This window comes from Bidens hawaiensis, unplaced genomic scaffold (assembly GCF_021521415.1).
Source record: "Bidens hawaiensis isolate Kalapana, Puna unplaced genomic scaffold, B.hawaiensis_p1.1 tig00023037_1, whole genome shotgun sequence".
In the NCBI taxonomy this organism is placed as follows: Eukaryota; Viridiplantae; Streptophyta; class Magnoliopsida; order Asterales; family Asteraceae; genus Bidens; species Bidens hawaiensis.
Genome location: NW_027493596.1, coordinates 80,248 through 103,816, shown reverse-complemented (window position 1 = coordinate 103,816; position 23,569 = coordinate 80,248). Strand labels below are relative to the sequence as shown.

Here is a 23,569-nt window from a genome sequence, read left to right as displayed (position 1 = left end):
TTTGAACCACTAAAAACACCTTTAAAAAAAATATTTAAAAACTCATAAAACAAAAAATAATAAAAATTTTAAAAAAGTAAAAAAACCAAAATTCTTATATTTCATTCCGGTTTCATTAAAAAAATAAATAAAATAAAATAGTCGTATTATCCACATATGTATAATTTAATATAATCTTTGGTTACGTAATATACACATATGTACAGTATCATTTATCTTAAATTATGCACATGTGTACAAAAAAACATGTAAATATACATATATGTATATACTATACATATGTGTATATAATTTAGCTAAACCGAGTTTTTTTTTAATGAAACCAGGATGATAAAATAAGAATTTTGGTTTTTATACTTTTTTGATTTTTGTGTTTTTTTTTATTTTATGATTTTTTTATTTTTGGGTTTTTTGTGGTCCAAAATGGTTCTCATAGTTCTCAATTTCAAAAAGATTCTCTTATGATCCTGATCATATATATATATATATATATATATATATAATAAGCTATATCGGATACATCGAGTATATAATCGGGTAAATGGGTTTATGTTATCGGGTAATCGGATATATTAGAAATCCCAAACCCGTCCCAAACCCTAATGAGTCGGGTATTACCCGTCCCATTTATGTCGGGTTACGGGTTTTCCATCGGGTTCGGGTTTCATTGTCATACCTAACTAAAATAACACTTATTGCTTAGGCTTGTTTTAGCACTTTGATGACCTTTTCAGGGGAACTATTTCAAGTCACTATATCACTTGTTGGTAATGAAACATCATGATCCTAGTCAATTTGTTTGTAAGTACAATCAACGCATCATTCGACACATTCAAACAAACGAACATACATGGTAAAGTTTCACGCGTAAGGTTGTGTCCGGGAAGAGTGAAAGATTCATCCCGAGAGAAAGATGTTGCGGCCGAAAGAGATCATTGACTCGATAAACTATTTTTACATAAAAAACATAAAGTGTGTACTGTAGAAGATAAGAAAAGCAAAGAAAAGAAAAGGGGGCACAAAATTGGAACATGATCCACCATGCAAGTACTTATTTTGGTCATTCGTTGTACTTTCGAGCTTCTTGCTTCAGGTCTCTTTATTTTTTTTATAAAATTTGGCCTTTCAAAAAAATAAAAGTCAAGATACTAAGACAACCAAAACAAATCTATACTCCCTAAAAAATCCAACCATAATCCTACGGTTTTAAGAACTCATGTGGCTGCTCTCCATTTGCTCCAACCTACTTGAACGTGCACTACATCATTGTCAATGTCCCATCACTTTTAAAGAACGATCCTAATTACTTGAACTTGGTTGTCTGCGATACAACTTGGCCTTCAATAGTAAGTAGAGTGTCCTCACCTTTTGCATCATTGAAGTTACAAAACAAGTATTCAGTTTTTGACCGATTTATGCGCATGCATTTACACTTATCCTTAAGACACATTCTGGTATGTCAAAATGTTATTGTTGATTCCTTTAACTCCCATAAGTAAAAGATGATATACAAGTACACAACAAATATATTGCATGCTCAAAAATTAAAACCTAAATTCCACCACATTTATTATTTATGCAATGTTTTGACCAACTGGAGGAACTAATTTCCTTCTTGATGAACATATCTTTTCCTACCTTTTTTTTATATAAATCTCATTTATAATAACATCATATGTACAAACTTAATGTTCATTTTCCTTTGTAAATCACAATCTTCAAAGTCTTAATTAATCCCTCAAACTACAACAAATTTGATCATCTACCTAAACAAAAAGACCAAAAAGTGAAAAAAATAAATAAATAAATAAAAAATCAAAGACAACATAACATACCTGCGCCTCAATGATTATCAACTTCCACTTCTTACCATAACAATTATGATCAATATAGAGTTGACTTACGTTTGACCTAAAACTCAAAAACTCGCATCTCAATCATCCCTTCATTTCTTTTTGGCGAATACCAAGCCACCACTTTCCCGGACCCTAGGTACCTCATCGAGTAATTCAAGCTGTATATCGTATCCTCTATGTGCGGGCCACGTTCTCCGTTTGATGAACCAAATGAAACCTTTGAATTCACCCTAAACACCATGGGCCCTGCAATCTGCAAAAAGATAAATATAAACAAAATAGATTATTCAATATTAGTTTTGGGTCAAAGATATTATATTACCTGCTGTTGTAGGATCAGATTCAGTTGGGGTGAAACCGAAGAAGATTTTAACGTGTTTGAAAATCCATTAACTAAAGCCGAAGCCGATGACACATCCAAACTAGCATCAACTCGAGTGAGATCCCATACGGTTTTCTAAACTTCCCATGCTGAATTGCAAAGCAAACTGAACCAAATAGATCCGCACCAAACGGGCTTCTCGGCCCACTAGCTTCACACGTGCCGCCTGCCATTGAAAGTTAATCAGTTCAAACAATAATGAGGACATCGTTTAACAGCACCCATCAACTAGAATAAAAATGTTTACCAAAAATTCCGGATATCGTAGCATGTGGTTCCTTCATACGAATATCATAAGCCGTGTTGCGAAATTCACCCCCTTCTCTTTTTACTAACACCAAATCCTCTTTTGTTTCGGGTTTTCTCCAAATATCTTTACTTTTTCATATATAAAGGCAGCATTTGCACACACTCCCGGGCTCAAAGAAGCCGGTGGGTTGACCATTGTCAAAGTCAACTGCCTTAACCGGACCACCGTTTTTATGGATACCAACGCGATACCTTAAGCCTGATTCAGAAACAAGAGATATACAGTCCAACGATATCGATTCTGGTATTTCCCAATATTTACCATTACGGTCCACAAAAAGCTCGGGCCAAGCAGCTTCTAAAGTAATATCATGATTCGGAAGCTGAACTTTTAAAAACAAATTAGTGATTAATAGATGTTTTTAACAAAATGTTGCAATCGAAATCTAGACTTGCCTTGTGAAGAACAACGGCTTTGGTACGTTGATTCTTGTTTCGAAAATCTTTTTCAACATTTAGCAATACAGAAGTTGATTCACTCAAATTCAGGTGAGAGCATAAGCCAGTTGAATAGAATGATTTGTCAAGAAACTTCTTGGCAACATGTTTAAATTTAGAAACCGCTGAATCCGCTCTAAAAGCTTCTGCTTTAATCGAAGATAATAACTTTATTGGACGAATTTGACCAACCAGTCCAACCCACCTGCACATGTTAAAGATCAACAACATAGCATCCTATATGTTCCAAATTTTGGACATAATTTGACTTTGGGAAGTCAACTTATGAAGTCCTGAATTTATGGGTGTTAAACGAGTTGTGTTATCGGGCCCAGCCCAACACAAACCCAAAAATCATGCACGACACGTGAACGCGAACACGCATTTGACCCAGAAGTTTTTCTTTTCTGTTTTTCATATATTAAGTTATTAATACTTTAAAATTAACATTTTTACACAAAAAAAATACTAATTTATAAATTATAAAATCTTATGTCGATTTCCTTTTTAGTTTAAGTTTTCACATAATTACCCAACCAATTTTATTCATTACATAAAACAAATTTTAAAAAATAAAATAAAAAATAAACGGCTTAAACATATCAACCCACGAACCTGTCAGGTTGACCCAAACCCGACCCATTTAGTTTAAAGGCCCGAACAAAAACTGACCCGGACCCGATTATACTAAACCCAAACCCGCAAATTTCGTGTCATAAATTTACACCTCTAGTCCTGATAATCATAGTTAATATAAAGCTGATTTAATTTAACCTTAAATATCATCTTAATACATGCAACTACTGATACCATGAATTTCATAATAACAGTATGTTATCTAATTTACATAAAATTAAAATCTTTGAACTCCAACGTTGACTTCACAAGGTCAAAATTAAAATTACCAGTTTTCTGCAGGCTGTTTCAACCACAGACTCTGAAGAGATAAAGAACCTGAATCTTTTGGTGTTGAAGAAGAAGATAAAGGTGGAGCATAAGAGGGTATTATACCCAACGGAAACCCATGTCCCAAAAGCGATAATTGTTGCACTCTCAGAAGCTTACTAGCAGTTGATCCGTCTAGTGGAATTGGGTCACCGGGTATTGATCGTGCACAGCCGTAAAGGGTTTGTGGGGTTGCTATGTTTACATCATAAAATGCTGCATCCATTGATGTTTTCAGGTTAGCCATTAGTTTTGATTTGCTGTGAATTTGGGGGAAAAAATGAACCGATTCTGACCGAACAACATTGCTGTTAGTTGTGTTTATATCTCGGTATAAATTTTGTTAAAAACGAAGTTGTTTTTAAAATAGTGTAATGTGGCGAACATGATTTCAACCGAACATCGATACTGATATTGGTGTTATTGGAATTAATATCGGTATTTGTTATTATAGTTTTTCGATCAATGTAAAACACGTGTTGATATTCTGTTAGGCCTATCATGACTTTATACTTTAGGATTTGTCTTTTATAATAAATGTTAGGGGTGTGTACGGTTCGGTTCGGTTCGGTTAATTTTGGCTAATAACCAATATCAAACTTGAGCTAAAATTTTGCTTATAAATACATGAATTGAATGCTTAAATACATTAAATGAATGTATAGATATATGAAAAAAAAATGTATAAATATATGAAATTGGGATATTAATACATGAATAAATATATAAATACATGAAAATGATAATATTAAACTATTAATACATATCTTACATGAAATAGAGGAAAAAAAGGCTTGAAAATATGAATAAAAAAATGATCAGTGTGGTGCGGTTCAGTTAATTTCGGTTCATTTGTTTTTTGGTTATTTCGGTTCGGTTTCAGTTAACGATTCGGTTATTGCTCACCCCTAACAAATGTTGATACCATACCAAAAAAAATTGATACCGGATTGAATTCACGTCGGATCAATAGAGGAATCCCAACTACTTTATATAAAGAGATGGATTTGGTCCAAATTACCCATGACCAAATTTAACTCTTTATTACAATTGTTAAAATCACACGCTTATAGAGTTATATGAGCACCAAAGTGTCTTTGGTCTAGTAATCAAGATGTCGAATAAGACTTTGTTTTTCTTGATAGTGAGAAATACGACAAGTAAAAAAGAACTTAAAATAGAATAGAGTTATATGAGCTACGTTTGTGACATTTAACTCTTTATTGGAAAAACTGTAGCTCATATACGAATTTAACAATTGTAATATGAGCAATTAAAAATAAATTAATCAACCAATCAAAACTATGGGAATTAAAGAAGATATAAAAGTGGTGAACCAAAATGAATATCAAGTCATTACAAATCAATTTTAGTTTAATGTGAGTCATGTGACTGTTTTAGTTTATAAATAGAAGTTCCATTGCCTTTAACTGATAAAAGAAACTAAAATGAAAAGTAATAATAATATATATTTAAAAAGTTAAGGAAATTATAAATAAAATTTGTAAGTTAAAAGTACTCATTTTCATTGAACATGAATGATTTTTTATTGTTTTAAGGAAGAAAAAAAGTTCAAAGTACTCATTTCACAAGATCCACAAGTATTAATTAACCTTTTATTTCTCTATATATCCGCTCATTGTTCACAAGAAACCCAAGAAACATTCTCTAAACTTTACACAAGAAAAATGAGTTCTTCATCTTTCTCTCTTACTTTCTTATTATTTTCCTTATTCTTCATATCCATCCATGGCCAAGATCTCATATATGACACTTGCAAAACCTCTTCACAACAAGACCCTAACGTGAAGCTCCAATTTTGCACCACCTCTCTTCAAGCTGCGCCCGCTAGCCATTGCGCTGACGTTAAAGGCCTTGGGATGATGTCCATTAGGCTAACAAGGTATAACATAACCGACACAAGGTGTTACATCAAGCAATTGCTCAAGAACAACACAACGAAGCTCGATCCCTATGTGAAGTCATGTCTAAAAGATTGTTTTGAACTTTATTCCGACGCTATTTCAGGCATCAAACAAGCCATGCAGAGTTACAATTCCAAACGTTTTCTTGATGCAAATATTCAAATAAGTTCGGTTATGGATGCCACTACTACGTGTGAAGATGGGTTTAAGCAGAAAAGGGGCATTGTTTCACCATTAACCAAGAGAAATGATGCGACCTTCCAGTTGTCGGCTATAGCGCTTTCAATTATGAATATTCTTCAAAGCAGTTTGAAATGACGATTTTTTTACGTATAAATCAATTCAAATCTTAGTTATAGAAACTATTATAATGGGAGATTCTTAGACTTTCATATTTATATGTTACTCCTTTTTTTTCTACTTTGTAATTGCTGTATGTTGTGAGAATATAATAATAAACTTTTCTGAACTCTTATGGTTGTATTGGTGACAATTTTAAAGAAAATATGAAAAAAAATATTGAATAATTCCATCACTAATTATGTGTTTCATATGGATAAACATTGTTATACCAAGTAATTTTATTAATACCATATAAGGATAAATCAATTAATGATTAACATTTTTAGAATAATTTAGTATTTAAAATATATTTCTCTTATTTATATTGATATTCACTTATTTTGTTATAAATATTAGTAAACTTATGATATTTGAAATATATATATTACCCAAAAAATAATTTTCTTTATATTTATCATGCCCGAGTACTCTCCGAGTACTCCCCGAGTACTCTCTCCAAAGGGTCGGCCGCCTAGCGACTTTTCCAACATTGCTTCGAAGGAAGCTCCTACATCAACCGCTTCTTACCCGAGTTTGAATCCTCCTACAGAGGTGTTCTCTCCAGTAAGTGGCGTTTACTTGTAAAAATCGAACACGGGACCTCTCAGAAGAAAAAAATCTTATGACTACCCCCCCCCCCCCCCGGTCGAGTAAGCTTGTGATGACAATGTGGTTCTCATAGTTATATATTTAAGTTGATTTTGTAATGAACAAGTCCTTAATTACACATTCGATTAAACATACATACCAATTAGTCAATTGTGGTATTATAATTATTTATGTTACATACTTCTCACTTTGTTTTAATATGAGTGATCTATAGCATGAGACACGTGAAGAAATAAGTTGATATAGTACCCAACCCTTTTTTAAAGTTGCAAATGTGTATGCAATAAAGAGTTTTAGAACTTTTTTTTATTTTCAGTTTATCTTGTGCTTTAAGTGTACAACTTAATCATTTGGGTTTAGTAGGACTTTGTTACTTTAAGCAATCTTTTTATGGAAATATTTGCAAAGTGATTTAGTAGTATCTTGGCACATAAGTTTATTACCAAAAAAGTAACAAGAAAACTATCTCCTTTCCTCGCATAAACTTTTGGATATATTTGTATCCAAATTGTATTTCCCTTTTTATTAATAGAATTATACAATATGCTTGCCTAGAAACACGAAAATAAATCAGACGAGACTTGTACTTAAGGACATAATTCATAGCAAAGTGTATTTTGCTACGAGCTTGCTGCGGATATGACGGACAAATACATGTTTCTATAGTAGTGTACACCTCAAGACGAGCTCAGGCTTTAGCTCTATTGTAGCCTTACTTTCACATTTATACTATGATTTTACATATCCGTAGTTTCAAATGACAAACGTTGATGTAAAAAAGGACATTGAAGAAATGAAAACTTTGGTGTTTAAAAATGTTGCATTACATGTATTATAGAGGCAGGGGCGAAGCTATGTGGGGACCGGGGGTGGCCCCGGCCACTGTCATTTTCTCCGTTAGTATGGTAAATTTCGCGATTTTTCTCGAAAATTTTTATAGGTATTAAGTGCGGTCACCCCGATGTATTTTTCCAAAATGCTAACGGTCAGTACTGATTTTTTTTAAAATATAATACCCCATCGTTTTTTTTCTAAAACTTCGGAATATTTATAAACAAAAGTTACAAAATAGTAGTCGAATAGTAAAAGATTTGTTTTTATAAATAATTTAGGTCTTTGCAATTCTTCTTCTAAGTATTCACCCTTAGAGATGAGATCGGTACCGTACCGGTGCCGGTACCGATATCAAAATATTCGGTTCGATACCAGTATTGAAGGTAAAATTTGAGATATACCGGTACCAAAACTCAAAACTTTGGTATCTATTCGGTACCGACGGTACCAAATCTGTACCGGTATCAATACCGAATTTGTTGATTCCTACTCACCCTCCTCTCACATTATCATTAATATTTTAGGTCTATGTTGGTTAAATTTTTTTTTATTGTAAGATCAAGTGTTTGAATAAATGAAGAAAAATTAGATATATAGATGTCATATTGTTTGATCCGACCCGAACCGAATCAGCGACATGAACCGAATCGTTGACCCGAAAATTTTTGAGTCCATGACTTCGGTCACCCCCGTGACTAAGCCCAAGCTTCGCCACTGTATAGAGGAAATATAATATTATGGGTATGTGGTTCTATGGGCCATTTAAATGGTATGGGTTTTGGGCCTAATAAGTAATCTTAAGTTATCAAGAAATTGGAGCAACCCACATTTTAAGCCCACGCTCTTCATTTTCGAAAGCTAACTAGGCATCTAGGCCTTTCGCATATCATATAGTACTAAATTACTAATATCATATATATTCATAATAACTTAATAACCATAATTTCGCTAGGCGATATAGCTTGTTACGCAACACGTATTTCAATGTCAAGAAAAGTGTATTTGCCAACAAAGGGATCGATGATTTAGGAATTAGGAATCAAGGTTCCTGCGACTGTGAGGGAACAGTAATGCGAGTGTGTGACACATCAACAATGCTCGTATAAATGCACAACAGAGATTTTGAAAGTTGGATTCATGGAATTTTTTGTAAGGGGACTGTTAATATATTAAAAGGGCCCTATTCTTTTTATGGTTTAAATATTGATATTATTTACACTAGTGGCCCAAGTATGAGTAGGGGATTATAATCAAACTAATGTTAGGAGAGGAAAATATCGTGTAAAGTTTATTGATCCTAGTGTATACTGTGTATATATAAGGTTATTGTTGTGTATTAGTGTAAAGTTAACATCGTGGGATCAGGACTATCGATTAATCGACGTCTAGTCGTGATTTTTTTAACCATTAATCATTAACGGTGGCTAGCAACTGGATTAAGAATAATGAAGGGAGTCGTGTTCTTAAGAGAATTTAATTAGTAAATTCAAAATTAAAAAGCTTACAACTTGCAATTTAAAATTAAAATATTTTATTCAATACCACTAAATATATAATGATGGAACTTTATTTAGATTTTAGACATGTGAAAAGAACAAAGATTAAAAAGTAAAAATATAATAATAAAAATTAAAGACCCAATTACAAATTTTGTCCTTTAAAAAAAGCCAAAAACCGGTTCGTGTCCTTTTCTAAGTTTCCTTGCAGGCGGTGTCCTTTAAACTTTTTTTTTCTACACGTTATGTCCTTTACGCTAACTGGGTTAGAAAAACTCAGTTAAATGCCCTCACGTGAGACGCATGTGAGGGCATTTTTGTCTTTTTGCCTACCCTTCTTCTTCTTCTTCTTCTTCTTCTTCTGTATCTATTAACACACAGATCCGGTAACAATTACAGTATTCCCATGACCTCCACTCTTTATCCCCATCTCTTTCTCTCATCTCTCTCTCTCCTAGCCACCATGACCTCCACCTGCCACCGTTACTAACACCACCACCATCAGGGCAGCCACAAAACCGGTGTATACTAACATGGTTTGGGCATCACGAGGTTGCTTGTTTGCGACGACAGTAGAGGGTACAAGCCTTCTCGTTTCCGGCGACCAAAAGAAGCTCCCTTTGTAGCGATTGGTGGTGATTGAAGCATTAGACGATGATTAGAAGTCCAATCGGACTAGTGACCAAATGAATAAAGGGACGGTAAGTGTACCAAGACCTCGATTAGTGTTCCGCCGGAAACCCTTATTTTAGATCTTAACGGCGATGTGGTTGTTGTCCGTCGGAAACCCTAATTTCATACCTAATAAGCTATTTAGAACACTAATTTTAGATATTAAGTGCGATGGTGTTATTATGGTTGTTTGGTGGTATGGTGTGCAAGTGGCTGCTTCGATTATGTTGAATTGTTGTTGTAGGTTAATTAGGTTTTGTGGTTTTGTGGCTGCCCTGATGTTGGATCTGGAAGAGATGGGGATGAGAGAATGAGAGATGAGAGAAAGAGATGGGGATAAAGAGTGGAATCTGGGTTTGTGTCTTCTCCGGAGATGGGTTTGTGTCTTCTCCGGCGAGTTTGACCGGAATCTGGGTTTATGGGTTCTCCGGCGGTGGCTGGTGGCGGAGCTATGGTGGCGGTGGTGATCCCTTGGCGAGTTTGACCGGAATCTGGGTTTATTTAGAGGTGTTCATATCTGAAGAAGAAGAAGAAGAAGGGTAGGCAAAAAGACAAAAATGCCCTCACATGCGTCTCACGTGAGGGCATTTAACTGAGTTTTTCTAACCCAGTTAGCGTAAAGGACATAACGTGTAGAAAAAAAAAGTTTAAAGGACACCGCCTGCAAGGAAACTTAGAAAAGGACACGAACCGGTTTTTGACTTTTTTTAAAGGACAAAATTTGTAATTCTGTCAAAATTAAATCATTCATCATTGTGAAAAAGGTTTGACTTTGTTATCAATATAAAAAGTATTAGACAAAGGGGGTAATTGGTGGGGTTAACAAGGCTTAAGTTCAAAGAATATCCAATGGGAAACAATTTGATTTCAAGAACATGCATCAGCCATCATTTTCTCCAAAATTAAAAATAATAAAAATGAAACTTTGATAGGTGTTGGGAGACCATCAAATTTGCTAATAGATGTGCACTTACCAAAATGGATTCCATGTGTCATGCACTTTTAGGTCCAATAGTAAAGTAATAATGTATAACTTAAGAGAAGCAGCAATCATTGACAAAGAAAAAAGAAAATATATTTGATAAAATACCACAAATTGTTTTTTGTATACATTTATATTGATTTTTAATATATATTTTTTATAATCATAGAAATGAAATACTTAAACATGTTTTACTTTATTTCTTTTATTTTCGTGGATACTTTTAAATATAAAAAATAAAAACAGGTTTTTTCAAAGAGTCAAAAATCAATGCATAAATTCTCTCTATTCTATTCTTTTTGAAAGAGGTAAAACTAGCCATCTTACGTTCTCCGGAGATCTTAGTAATAGTTTTGTTATGGGTACAATTACACTTGATACGTAACACATTTGTTATTCTTCTTTGTTTTTACGTGTTTTGTTACTTTTAGAATACAATAATTATACCTTATTTATTTATTTTAATCTTTTTATCTCTTTTTTAATCTATTTTCAAGCATTTACTATCCACTTTCACGAATGTGTTTTATTTTCATAACTTATGGGAGAGAGAATGAGTTGATTTTATTCGTATTATTTATTTATTTAATGAATTAATTAATTAAACTAAAAATATTTTATGGTTGTACTTATCACATGCACTAATATCTTGTAGTACCCTAAGTATTAATACTTTGGACCAAAATATCTTTTAAGTTAACAGAGATTTAGACGGGTTTAGTCTACTGGATTAAAATGGCAAAAACCAGAAATCACCATGTCTCATATATATACATAAAAAAAAAAGATTAAAGTGACATCTTTTACCAAACCGCAAGAATAAATCGAACTTTACTTTTAAATATATTTGTCATAATTAACATAACAAAACATTAAAATAAGATATATTTTTAAAAGTCTGTATCATCAAAACATTTATTTGAAAAATCTTAATAAAAAAATGAATAAAGATACATAATTTTATTTTGAAGTAATTTGCTATAACTGAAAAGAGACCCACTTGTGTAGTCGTCTATGTTAAAGAGCTTTCTAAAACTTTTGGCTTTTAGAATTTTAGCCTTTTTAAGACTTACAATTTTAAAATAAAAAGAATTCAATAAAAAAACCCTCTTTCAATAAACTTTTAAATATATCCTTTTTTTTTTAATTGTGACAACATATATTCTATCAAACTATTCTATATGCAAATAAAAGAAAGCTTTTAGCTTATGGACTATACTTAAGTGGGTGTACCTTGTTTCATTTCAATGACCTTAGTAATTTAAAGACATTATTATTTACCAGGGTTGCTATATTGCAAAAGAAAGCTTTTAGCGTCGGGGGTCTAAGGTCTCACTAGAAACAACTTCTTTAGCCTCAAACAGAGATAAAGACTTGTCATGAGTGAGATTATACAAAGTACGTTTGTTAAATTAAACCTATAGCTACATTCATTTGTTTGTTGATACGGTTTGTTAATATGGGGTAGTAGGGTCTCACCCAAAAATAAAGCGTTGCATGAACTCGCATTACAGATGTTCTTATAGGTTTTCTTGAAAGGCAGATGTTCTTATAGTTAGCTTTCTATGTTTTGATTTATAAACCATCTAATCAAAATCTTATCACATCTAAACACAATCAGTTTACAGTTTAAACTAAAAGTAAGAATACTAAATCTTAATAATTATGCTTAGGTTATGGCATACAAACTCATTATCTTAAATAAAACTTTTAATATTCATGACAAAAGAAAAAAACCAAATGACAGATAATGCCATAGCAATGCTTTTTAATGAAGAAAATGACAGAAGAACACATACAAGTGATGGTCCACTCATTAGGTATTAAATCAAGGGACCAATATTTTTAAGTGAATGGGGGCCTATTGACCTTATATAAAATGAAATTTAGAGCTCACATTTGGAACAAATAGGTCAAAACTAAACTCGAATATTGAGAAAGCGTTAACGGATTTACCAACATAAATTTCGGGGTGCAACACTGCAATAAATAGAGAAAGCTAAAAGCGTAAAATGTACGTAAACATTCATACATTATTTTAGAAAGTAGAACAGGGGACTGTCGCCTTTTGCGTTTCGGTTCACATGTTATATGTCACCAAAGAATGAACCGTTTTTTTTTTGTTAATCTGGCCTGGCCAGTTAAACTATTTTTTTCAACTTATTTAAGGTTTGAAAAATTAATAGGAGTATTTAACTTGTGTGTTATGTCAATGTCTGAAATTGTTTATATTTGTATTATCAATATTTGAAATTATTTTTTCAATTATTTAATTGTTAAAAGACATACTAGTTAGTATGTCATTCAAAAGAGGGTGACGGCGCAGTTTGTTGCCCGCTTAACCACCTCTCTATTAAATTGGATCCTTTTGATCAATAAATGAATCATATGTATTTTCATTGTAAAAAAAATCTTAAACACTAGGGATAATGATCAAGATATAAAAGTAGAAATAGAAATTGATGATTTGTATATTAAAAAAATTAGAAAATAATCAAAACAGACATTTTTTTTTTTTTGAAATCTTTTACCAAAATGAAATTTATTAAAGTACACGACGATCCTAAATATTGGCTTGAAAAGGTATGTGGAGTGTGGACCAGAGAATTACGCCCAAATCCGGTGAAACAATGAACTTTTGGTTCATATATCTTTTTTACATCTTACAATAATTACATCATCCAATGAATTTATGGCTAGGTATCCACTTGTCTTTTTCTATTTGTAAGCGAATTTTTTCAAGAAATATACACATGTTATCTCTAAAAGTAAAATAGGAAAAAAGGGTGCGTTAAACTCATCTTAAAAGCTAAGCGAGTGGATATGAACACGAATGCATATCAAAATTGGATAATACTAAACCTACATAATTCGACTTTTATTGTTTACGTGATATACATGATGTGGTTTCCTTTTTGTATCAATATATATGTTTAAACTTATAGATAGCTAGTAGGATTAAGACATAAATACAAATTTTGTCCTTTAAATATATGCAATTTATGGATCAGATTTTTTAAAAAGTTTAATTACAGGCGGCGTCCTTTATATGACTAATACATTCGCTTTTTGTCATTTCCACTAACTGTCATCCAAAAACTCAGTTAAATCTAAACATGTCAAGACTTAACGGGGTTTTTGTTTAACATATTTTATTTAGTTTCTTTTTCTAATAACATATTTAATTTGTTTTTTAATTATAAATACTTAAATAGTATACGTAAAAAGACTTAAATGCCCTCACATGCCAAAACTTAACCAGGGTTTTGGATGTAAGTTAGTTAAAAGAACGAAATCAAACAAACATGCCACGTAAAGGACACCGCCAAAAAATAATTTTTTAAAGGGTCTGATCAATAAATTACATATATTTAAAGGACAAAATTTGTAATTCTATCCAGGATTAATGATGGTTTTAATTTTGATTGATTTTCTGTTTTAATCTACAGCTTCTTTTTGTAATATTTTTACTTTAGGTTTGGGTTTACTGTTTTTTTTTAAGGAAACGACCGATAGAAAACGACGGAGATGGTGGCTAGACGACTGTGGTTGAGATGGATAGCGTCACGCGTGAAAGGCACTGGTCTTGGTGTGGGCATGTCCTCATTTCAAATGTTTAGTTTGTACAATTAATATTGTGTTGTGTTTCATTGTTCGTTCCTTCAATATTTTAGGCTGTTTGTTATCGCAGCAAATATTTAATAAACGTCAAAGAGTCTCATATGTTGAGTATTATTTCGTGTACTGTTTGAATTATAAATGAGGATATCTGGTCATGCAGACACGCTAAATTTGAAGAAACCACTTATGCGAATGTAGGTGGATAGCTTTATTCCTAGTTGGCAGGTACACATTTAATGAATATGGTGACGTTTAAGACTTGAACCCTTAATTTGATAACTAATGAGTCTTATTAATCGAAGCTTGAAAAAAAATCAACAAATACATATTTATTGAATACATTCAACATAATGTATATAAATTTTTTTGTTAAAGTTATTATGATTGGTTAAGGTTAATGCACAATCTGAAACCATCTATGAAGCAAGTACATATCAAGCTTATAGACAAAAAGAAAGTATTGATTATATGTTTCCATGTTGGTTTGCTGTATTTTAATGTCTTATATGACCTGATTAGTTATAAAGAATGTAATGTATTATGTTTCTTTGATAGTACATGCACCTTATTTTAGTATTTTTGTATTGTCATGTACTCATGTTATGTTTGGTATTGATGTGTTGATTGTGGTGTCCTAAATGTTATATATCTACCTAAATTGATTTTTATGGATTGCTATGCAGTATTGATTCCATCTATAAGCTATATGCATATATATGTGAAACTATTGTTTAGCATGTTTTATTACTAAGAACGAACGAGAACTACAGAATATATATACACACACACAGTTACAAGACAAGAAGGGGATTTTTTATCCAGTGTCAAACCGTCGCATTATAACCGTTGCTTGGTAAGTGTCACACTAATCAAGTAGTGTAGAATGCCATCAAACAAAGCTACCAAATCGGAGTTTCCAACAAGTTACTAAAAAACCATTACATGTTTTGAACGAACAACCAAACTAGCATCTCTTAACATTACGAAGAAATCTGTCTCGTTATAATAATCATCAAGTTATTATGGTTTCAGATTGTAAATAAATAAGTTTTTTTTTTCAATCCAATGCTTCAATAGTTTCTAACATCAACAATGACCTACAAAACTTAATTGTTTTGACTTGTATCATCTCTAATCAACTCTAGAGGTGAATGCATTGAGGCCATTAGTAATCCATATTTAAACGTTGATTTTAAAGATTCTCAACCTAACCTAAATCATTCAAGAGAAAAACAAACAATTTTTTGGTCACTAAATTCCGAAAGAAGCTTAACTACTATAAAAAGATAAAGAGTAAAATGCATGAATAGACTATGCACCAGCCACCACGAACTTGTGAGATTTTGGATAGTTTTTGGGTTTCTTAAATAAAGTCGTGGTGTAATAATCGTTAAACGTTAGTAAGTGAAAAATGATGGATGAACAAGCTTCGATCTCCATATGCGTAATTTTTAAAAGTAACAATCTTACAACATAAACATATAAGAACTATTATAGAATTTATTTAAATAGATTAAATGCATACAATAGAAAGAGAAATGTGTATTGGACCAATTTATATTATGAAAAGTAAATGAGTAAAAAATATCTATCATTAGAACGTGTCATCACCATCCACAGTGAATCATTCAATGGGATTTATAACGTTGAAAGCATTCATTGTTCTTTGTGAACATGTGATGTCTACCAAATTTGAATAACCGTGACTATGTTTTAGTGCTTGTTACACGCATACCGGTTTGGTTGGGTCCGCCACGCACCCTATAAATATTCTATTTCAAATACAAAAGAGCCCAAGTGAGACTCAATCAGGAACAAATTGCTCAAAGTGAAACTCTAACTCACGACCTCCATATGTAAAGTCATGGGTTACCGTTAGTTCAATTGACTTTTGGTTAGAATATCCATTTATTATTACTGTTTTGATTTTAAAGTAAGTTGGTTATGTGTTGTCCTAGGGCCGACCCAACCATTTTGAAAGCCTAAGCTTCACGTGGCCCTTCCCATAAAATTTTGTTTCGGGCTTTCATCTTTTGTATTTTACATGATGGAGTAAAAGGCCTAAAGTTTTTAGCCAAATGGTTTATTCTAGTCAAATTAAGTTGGTTATCTCAAATTAAAACAAAGTTGGTTAAGTGAGCTTGACCTACTAGGTCATAAAATAACTCACATCAATTGCATCCGTTAACGTCTTCATGGCCATGTAGTGTATCAAAAGAATAAAAACGTGCATAAAAGAAGGTAACGAAGATCACATATTTAGAGAAAAAAGTACAAAAATAGACATACCCAATAAAAAAAATAAAATAATATCGGATTTACAACATATGAAGAATGCGATAAAGTACGTTATGAAATATTTATTCGCTCAATATTATCATGTGCAAGGAAACTTGGTGGGGACTTTTATTTTTCCTTAATAAAACCACCTAACACATATATGTTATAGTTCACGAGATTTATATAATTTAACGTACTATATTCGGGTATTCTCAAATAATCAATACATTTTATATACTTTTTTATAATTTTCTTTAGACCAACAACTGTAAAATTATCATATTGATAACATATTTGAGTATTCTTTTCGGTCATTCAAAACCTTTACTATCTATAATCTAATCATGTATTAAATGATTTTATAATAAAATTCTTATCTACATACTGTTGAAAAAATAAAGGAAAAAGAAACTCCTAAGAAATTCTAAAAAAGACAGTGACGTTGGATGGAACAGGGAGTTTCGTAAAAATAATTTGAAAATCTTGCCACTAAACCACACAAAAATTTGAATGTAAGCTTAGACCATATATTTAACATAATTAAATTTAGAAAAATGGGGGGCTTGAAAATTTTGTGGCCTAAAGTTGTGGCTTCACATGCTATTAAGGTAGAGCCGGCATCCACAGTCCCCCAGAGCGTTTTGTATGTCACATAGGCACGATAACAAGCTCTGCACCGCGCCGAGGCTTCAAAGTAGGCGTTATGGAGGAGTGGTGTTAATACAATAACGAGAGTGTGGGGTAGTAAAAGAGAGAGAGAGAGAGAGAGAGAGAGAGAGAGATCCAGGACCACCCATATCCACTAAGTGAGTAATCTAGGTCATATAAGTAATAAGGCGTTCTATGGGACAATTCATACGACATGCTAGTGAATCTGGAAAACTAGGAACAAGGCTATATTCTGCGACAAATTGCCTTGTTTTACGAAGACGATGATAGACATTAAGTCTTTTATGGGAGAGTGATGTAATTTCTAGTTCTAACTTTTGTTTTTGTTGTTTGTTTTCTAAATTATTGCTAGTTGTTTCTAATGGTAGTTGTCGTTCAAAAAAAAACTAAACCCGCTATTTTTTTTTACCACGGTGAGTTGATTGACACATGCTAAACCGTCTCAAACTTATCACGTGAGAGGTAGATCTAATTCATTATGTGGTTTGCTCATAGAATTTATGATGTCTCAACTAAACCGCTTCAATATCACAAAGATTAACTTTATAAATTAGATACCTTTTTTTGGTAAAGAATTTCACATGCAAACATACCCATTCGGGGCTATGTTCAAGTTCGACTCATTAATCACCGTGAGACCGTACCCCTTGATGCGTGGGAACCAGATGAAATTTGTAAAAACTCGCCTCCTATCGGGTTTGAACCTTAAATTAAAGCCCTGATTTGTTCTTTTAACCATATATCATTTGAACTGTCCCAATAAAAACCGAATTTACGTCTCCATTAAGAGAGAGCATGTCTCTTTATCACCATACCAATTTCTTGAATTACTCATCTTCAAATCATTCGGTTATATAGTCAAGGCTCATTGTACTTTAATGGGGTATATTTAAGGTATCTTTAGTTATGAGATGATTTAGAATACCATTGACATTTGGTCAACAACATAACATTTTGATGGCTTTTTTATTTTAGTATTTATTTAATAAAACTGACATGGCAATTAGGCATTAATCTCCTTTGTTATCTTATATTATTATTATTACTACCATTAATTGTCTTTATTTAATATTTAAAATCATACTTTAAATTTCATTTCATTTCATTTATGATAACTTTCAAAAGATCAAATATATTACTCCCTCCGTCCCATTTTAATTGTCAAATGATCAAAAACACACAAATTAAGAAATGTTTGATCATTTTATTTTATGAGCTGTAAAATGACAATAATGTCATTTAAGTTATTATGGCTAAAAACCATTTTCTTTCTTTGCTAAAAAATGACATTTAATAGTAAGGGCACAATTGAAAATTGAATTTATATGTATAAAAATGACATTTAAATTAAGACAACCAAAAATAGAAAAATGGACATTTAAAATGGAACGGAGGGAGTATAACTTAAAAAAAAAAGTGGCAACTTGCAAGTCGTAAGAGGCCCGAACATACAAGATAATAAGCGATCATTACAACTAAGTTAACAGACAAATTACAAAGAGAAATTAACGAAGTTAAGCTTGCACCAATCTTCCCACTCTACTAATTGAGTATGATAGAAGCTCCATTTACATAATACGTTAAACAAAAGAAAATCTAACAAACACACATTCATGAGTTAGCACTTAAAAGTAACAATCTAGACATTTTGGTTAAAAGAACTAACATGGGTAACAAGTAAAACTAAAAAACAAATACATAAAACAATCAGTCAAGTGAATTAATTAAAACTTATTACCCAAGTGCATTCATGACAAAATCAAATTACATTAAGTATTGTTAGCATATTAAATATTTATAAAGCAACCCAATTTCATTTATACAAATCTAATCAAAACTGCATGTTTAAATACTTGCTGGCTGCATTATCTGTAATTATTATTATGTATAAAACGTCTGCACAATTACTGCATCAAATTCATATCTATATCTACCAGCCTAAAATGCCATAAAAGCCTCCTCTTAAATAATCACCTATATTTTATAACAATCAAAAACTTTCAAAAATATATAAATCAAATTTAAAGATAGAGACTCAATAAATTATCACCTGTACTGTGGGCCCCACAGACAACAAAGACCGAAGAATAAAATGGCAAATTTGTAATTATATGGTATACTCATGTCCATATTGGTAATTAATTACAAGGTATACTCATCATGTCCAGATTTCTAACTAGAAAAAAAAAATTTACAAAATATTTTTTCACTTTTTCTTATTTTTTGTTTTTTTTATATTTGAATATTTCACTACCCAAGGGCAAAACCGTACTTTCAGCCAGTCAGTCAACTGTGTTCATTACTTCTTCATTCATCACTCAGTCATCCAAATCAACGGTTGGAATTAAATCTCCCAAAATCAGCAAGCTTTCTTGATCGGTTGGCACAGAATGACTTAGTGTTCGCCAGGTGAGCCTTCACCGGACCTCTGACGTCACCGCCGCCGTCAGCCGCCGTCACACTCCAATTCCGGCAAGGACTCGCTCTAACCAACGGACTCAAACAGAAACTCAATCCAGACACATTCTTCACAAGTCCACCACCGCCGCCGCCGCCGCCGGTTCCGCCGCGCCTCGCCGGAGTTCTCCACGGCGTCTGTTTCCGAGACTCACACGTCTCGTAACCGCTAGATCCGTCGTGTAACTCGTCCTCTACGCCGCCGTAATCGGAGTATCTCACCGGCGACATGCCACGGTCGGAACAGTACTGCTTCCGGTTCGTTTTCCGGCTTCCGCCGCCGGACCGTAACCTGAACGGTGATGACATTGCTGACGTGGCACTCTCACAACCGCCAACGCCGCCACCGAAAACCGAAACCCTAGGATCCGAATCCGATTCAACCTCCTTATGTTTCTTAGATCTAAACAACTTCGATAACAAATTGAATCGAAACAAACTCTTCTTCTTCTTATTGTTGTTGTTATTATTATTATTATTATTATTATTATTATTATTATTATTATTAATACTATTCATGTGCAGATTATAATCTCCGGCGACCGGTGCAAGCTGCGGCGTGCTGAAGAATCTCCGATCCGGAAGAATATTCCGATTCCGATTGGCATCACTGGTGGTTTGATTATCAGACCTCCGGCGAGTGATGTACGGTGAAACCGAGCGAGGAAACACCGGATTAATATTAATATTAATATTAACATCTTCTAGGGTTTGAGCTTGAGCTTGTTCTTGAGCGGCCACGAGATAAATTAACCGTTCACGGAGACACGTGGCGCATACGCCGACGATGCTGCTGAGATCTGTGTAGTGGTTCTTACACCTCATTGTTTGAATTTGCAGGTGGTTTTTATCATTTGACAGTGAGGTTGAGGTTGAAGAAGAAGATGATAATAATAATAATAAATTAAATAGTATTGAATTGAAATGAATTGAATTCTTGTATTATGATATTGCAGAGAGTGTGTGTATATATATATATATCATATATAAACTTGTGGGATGGTGGAGACTGGTGAGAGTATATTTATTATCCTGCACCAACTTTTTCTTCAACAAAATAGAACATTGACTTCTATGCTTCTTTTACTTTCTATAATATTTAATAATATTTATTTTGTACTTCTATTTTGTAATCTTGTAAAAACCATAATATTCTCATAATATTATAATGTTGTATGTTGTAATTTTATAATTTGTATAATATATTTTTTTTTCTAAAAATAAAACTTTTAAGGATAAAAATATTTGTAGTTTTTTTTTTAATTGTAATCTATTTTGGTTTAAATTTCAAAAAACTACAGTACTAAAAAAAGAAATAATATGATTGGATTCATAAGATCTGCAACATGTGTTAGATCAAATATACGTGGTGTTGTAACTTGTAAGTCGTAAACTTGACGATGTGTTTTAACTTTTAATGAGGATTTAATTTGTCGTTATTTGACATGTGTAATTATAGATTCACATGCTTTCAGTTAAGCGTCAGAATAAATTTTGTGCATTCACGTTTTAACACGTGTAGTGAAAAGCTTGGCTCGTATAGGGTTGACGTAGATTTATCTGATTATGTTTTAACACGTGTAGTGAGGAGATTGATTTGTCTGATCGGATTTTTAAGTGTTCTAACAGATGCAAGTCAGTTGTAACTGTATTTCTAACAAAATAGAATATTGACTTTTGTTCTTCTTTTACTTTTTAATATTTTTAAGAATTTTGTAATTAAATTCATAAGACCTTGCAACATGTTGTGATTGGATCAAATCTTCGTAATCTTGTAAAGTTATAAACATGATGATGTGTTTTAATGAGGATTCGATTTGTTGTTATTCTAGTGATGTAGTTATAAAATCACATGCTTCTAGTTAAGCGCTGGATAATTTTTGTACAATCATGTTTTAGCACGTGTAGTGAAAAGCTTTGTTTGTATACGGTTGGCGTAAATCTATTTGTTTACCTTTTAATACGTGTAATGAGAAGATTAATTCATCTGAGCATATTTTAAATAGTTTGACAGATGCACGTCAGTTGTAACTATATTTCTAACCAAACAGAATACTTACTTTCGTTCATAATTTACTTTCTAATGTATTTAATAGTTTTCTACTTCTATTTTGTAATTTTGTGAAATCCACAACATGCTAATTTAATATAGATGCATCGTATTTTTAGAATTTACAGAACACCTTTTCCCAAATAACCCTTTAAACCTTTTCTTACCATTTTATTGATAAAACAAATTTAATTTTCTTTAATTATTTGTCATATATCATGGTAAAGAAGAGAGTTAAGAAGTAATTTGATCCAGTTCATAAGACCTTGCAACATGTTGTGATTTGATCAAATATACGTGAACTTGTAAAGTTGTAAATGTGACGATATGTTTTAATGAGGTTTTAATTTGGCGTTATCCAATCAATCAATATCAATAATACCCAGTGAAGTCCCACCAATAGCATAGCTATAAGTAGGGTCTGGGGAGGGTGGGATGTAGGCACACCGTACCTCTATCCACATTGATAAAGAGGTGGCTTCCAGAGAAACCCTCAACTCTAAAATACATATTTATGAAGCAATACAAAGGAAATCAGAGTTTAGTAGTAGTAGTAGTAGTAATAATAATAATAATACTAATAGTAATAACAATAATAATAATATTAATACTATTTATGTAGAGAGAATATTATTATGGTGCGTGCCTAAAATAAGGAAAATAGAAGCCCTAGGGTATTCCTTTCTCCCTAAAAATCCTTAGCTTTAATTCTACTTCTCCAAGAATTCATATCCTCAACCATGTCCTCGGAGAGGTTTAGGTCTATCAAATCCTGCTTAATCCTCTCATCCCAAGCCAATTTAGGTCGTCTTCTACCCCTTCTCCCCTCTATAGTAATGTTTTCTACTGATCTAACAGGATTCGTCGTTTGTCTTCTCTTCACATGTCCAAACCATCTCAATCTCCACTCTCTTATCTTGTCTGCTATGTTCGCTACCCCTAATCTCTCCCGAAACACAACGTTTCTTATTCGGTCTAACCTTGTGTGTCCACACATCCAACGTAGCATTCTCATTTCTGCTACCTCCAACTTCCGCACTTGTGCCTTCTTGATGACCCAACAATCTGTTCCATATAGCATTGCAGGTCTAACTGCAACCCTATAGAATTTTCCCTTTAGTTTAGTTGGGAAACTCTTGTCACACAATATACCTGTGGCTGCTTTCCATCTACCCCATCCTACCTGAACTCGATGGGTCACATCACTGTCTAATTCCCCATCGCTCTGAACAAAAGATCCTAGATACTTGAACCTCGTTACCTGCGGAACCACCTGCCCTTCAATGGTAATCTGTGTCGTTATCCGACATGTGTAATTATAGATTCACATGCTTTTAGTTAAACGCTGAATAAATTTTGTGCATTCACGTTTTAACACGTGTAGTGAAAATCTTGGTTCGTGCGTGTAGGGTTGACGTAAATCTATATGTTAGCCTTTTAACACGTGTAGTAAGGAGATTGATTCATTTGAACAGATTTTAAGTCGACACAGATGCACGTCAGTTGTAACTGTATTTCTAGCAAAATAAAATATTGACTTTCGTTCTTCTTTGAATTGGTAATATCTTTTGCAATTTTGTACTCTCTTTCTTGTTAGTTTATTAAATCCACAAACATACTATATTATCAGTGGTACTGTAATTTTATAATTTATAGTTTACTTTTTTTTAAAAACGACACTTTCAACATTTTTCTTTTGATT

At 32.7% G+C, this 23,569-nt stretch overlaps 1 protein-coding gene and 2 pseudogenes across 2 annotated transcripts; 1 reads left to right on the top strand and 2 right to left on the bottom strand.

Moving 5' to 3' along the window:
• Positions 1–1,844: 1,844 nt before the first annotated feature.
• On the bottom strand, positions 1,845–4,188 carry LOC143566684 (protein TRIGALACTOSYLDIACYLGLYCEROL 4, chloroplastic-like; annotated as a pseudogene). Its single transcript, XR_013141273.1, has 5 exons — positions 3,891–4,188; positions 2,944–3,190; positions 2,486–2,870; positions 2,179–2,404; positions 1,845–2,109 (listed from the first exon to the last, which is right to left on the bottom strand). The product of XR_013141273.1 is annotated as a protein TRIGALACTOSYLDIACYLGLYCEROL 4, chloroplastic-like (transcript).
• A 1,403-nt stretch (positions 4,189–5,591) lies between these two features.
• LOC143566682 (putative invertase inhibitor pseudogene) lies at positions 5,592–6,177 on the top strand (annotated as a pseudogene).
• Positions 6,178–19,691: 13,514 nt separating this feature from the next.
• LOC143566702 (uncharacterized) lies at positions 19,692–20,642 on the bottom strand. The gene is made up of 2 exons (XM_077053328.1): positions 20,341–20,642; positions 19,692–20,220 (listed from the first exon to the last, which is right to left on the bottom strand). The coding sequence occupies exons 1-2, from the start codon at positions 20,640–20,642 to the stop codon at positions 19,692–19,694; spliced, it is 831 nt and encodes a 276-aa protein (XP_076909443.1).
• Positions 20,643–23,569: the final 2,927 nt, after the last annotated feature.

Bases quoted from the DNA above. Each gene is read 5' to 3' on its own strand.
- LOC143566702 (XM_077053328.1), bottom strand. From the start codon at position 20,642: ATGAGGTGTAAGAACCACTACACAGATCTCAGCAGCATCGTCGGCGTA. The intron at 20,221-20,340 runs GCACATGAATAG...GAAGTTGTTTAG, and splicing joins GTCGCCGGAGATTATAATCT to ATCTAAGAAACATAAGGAGG.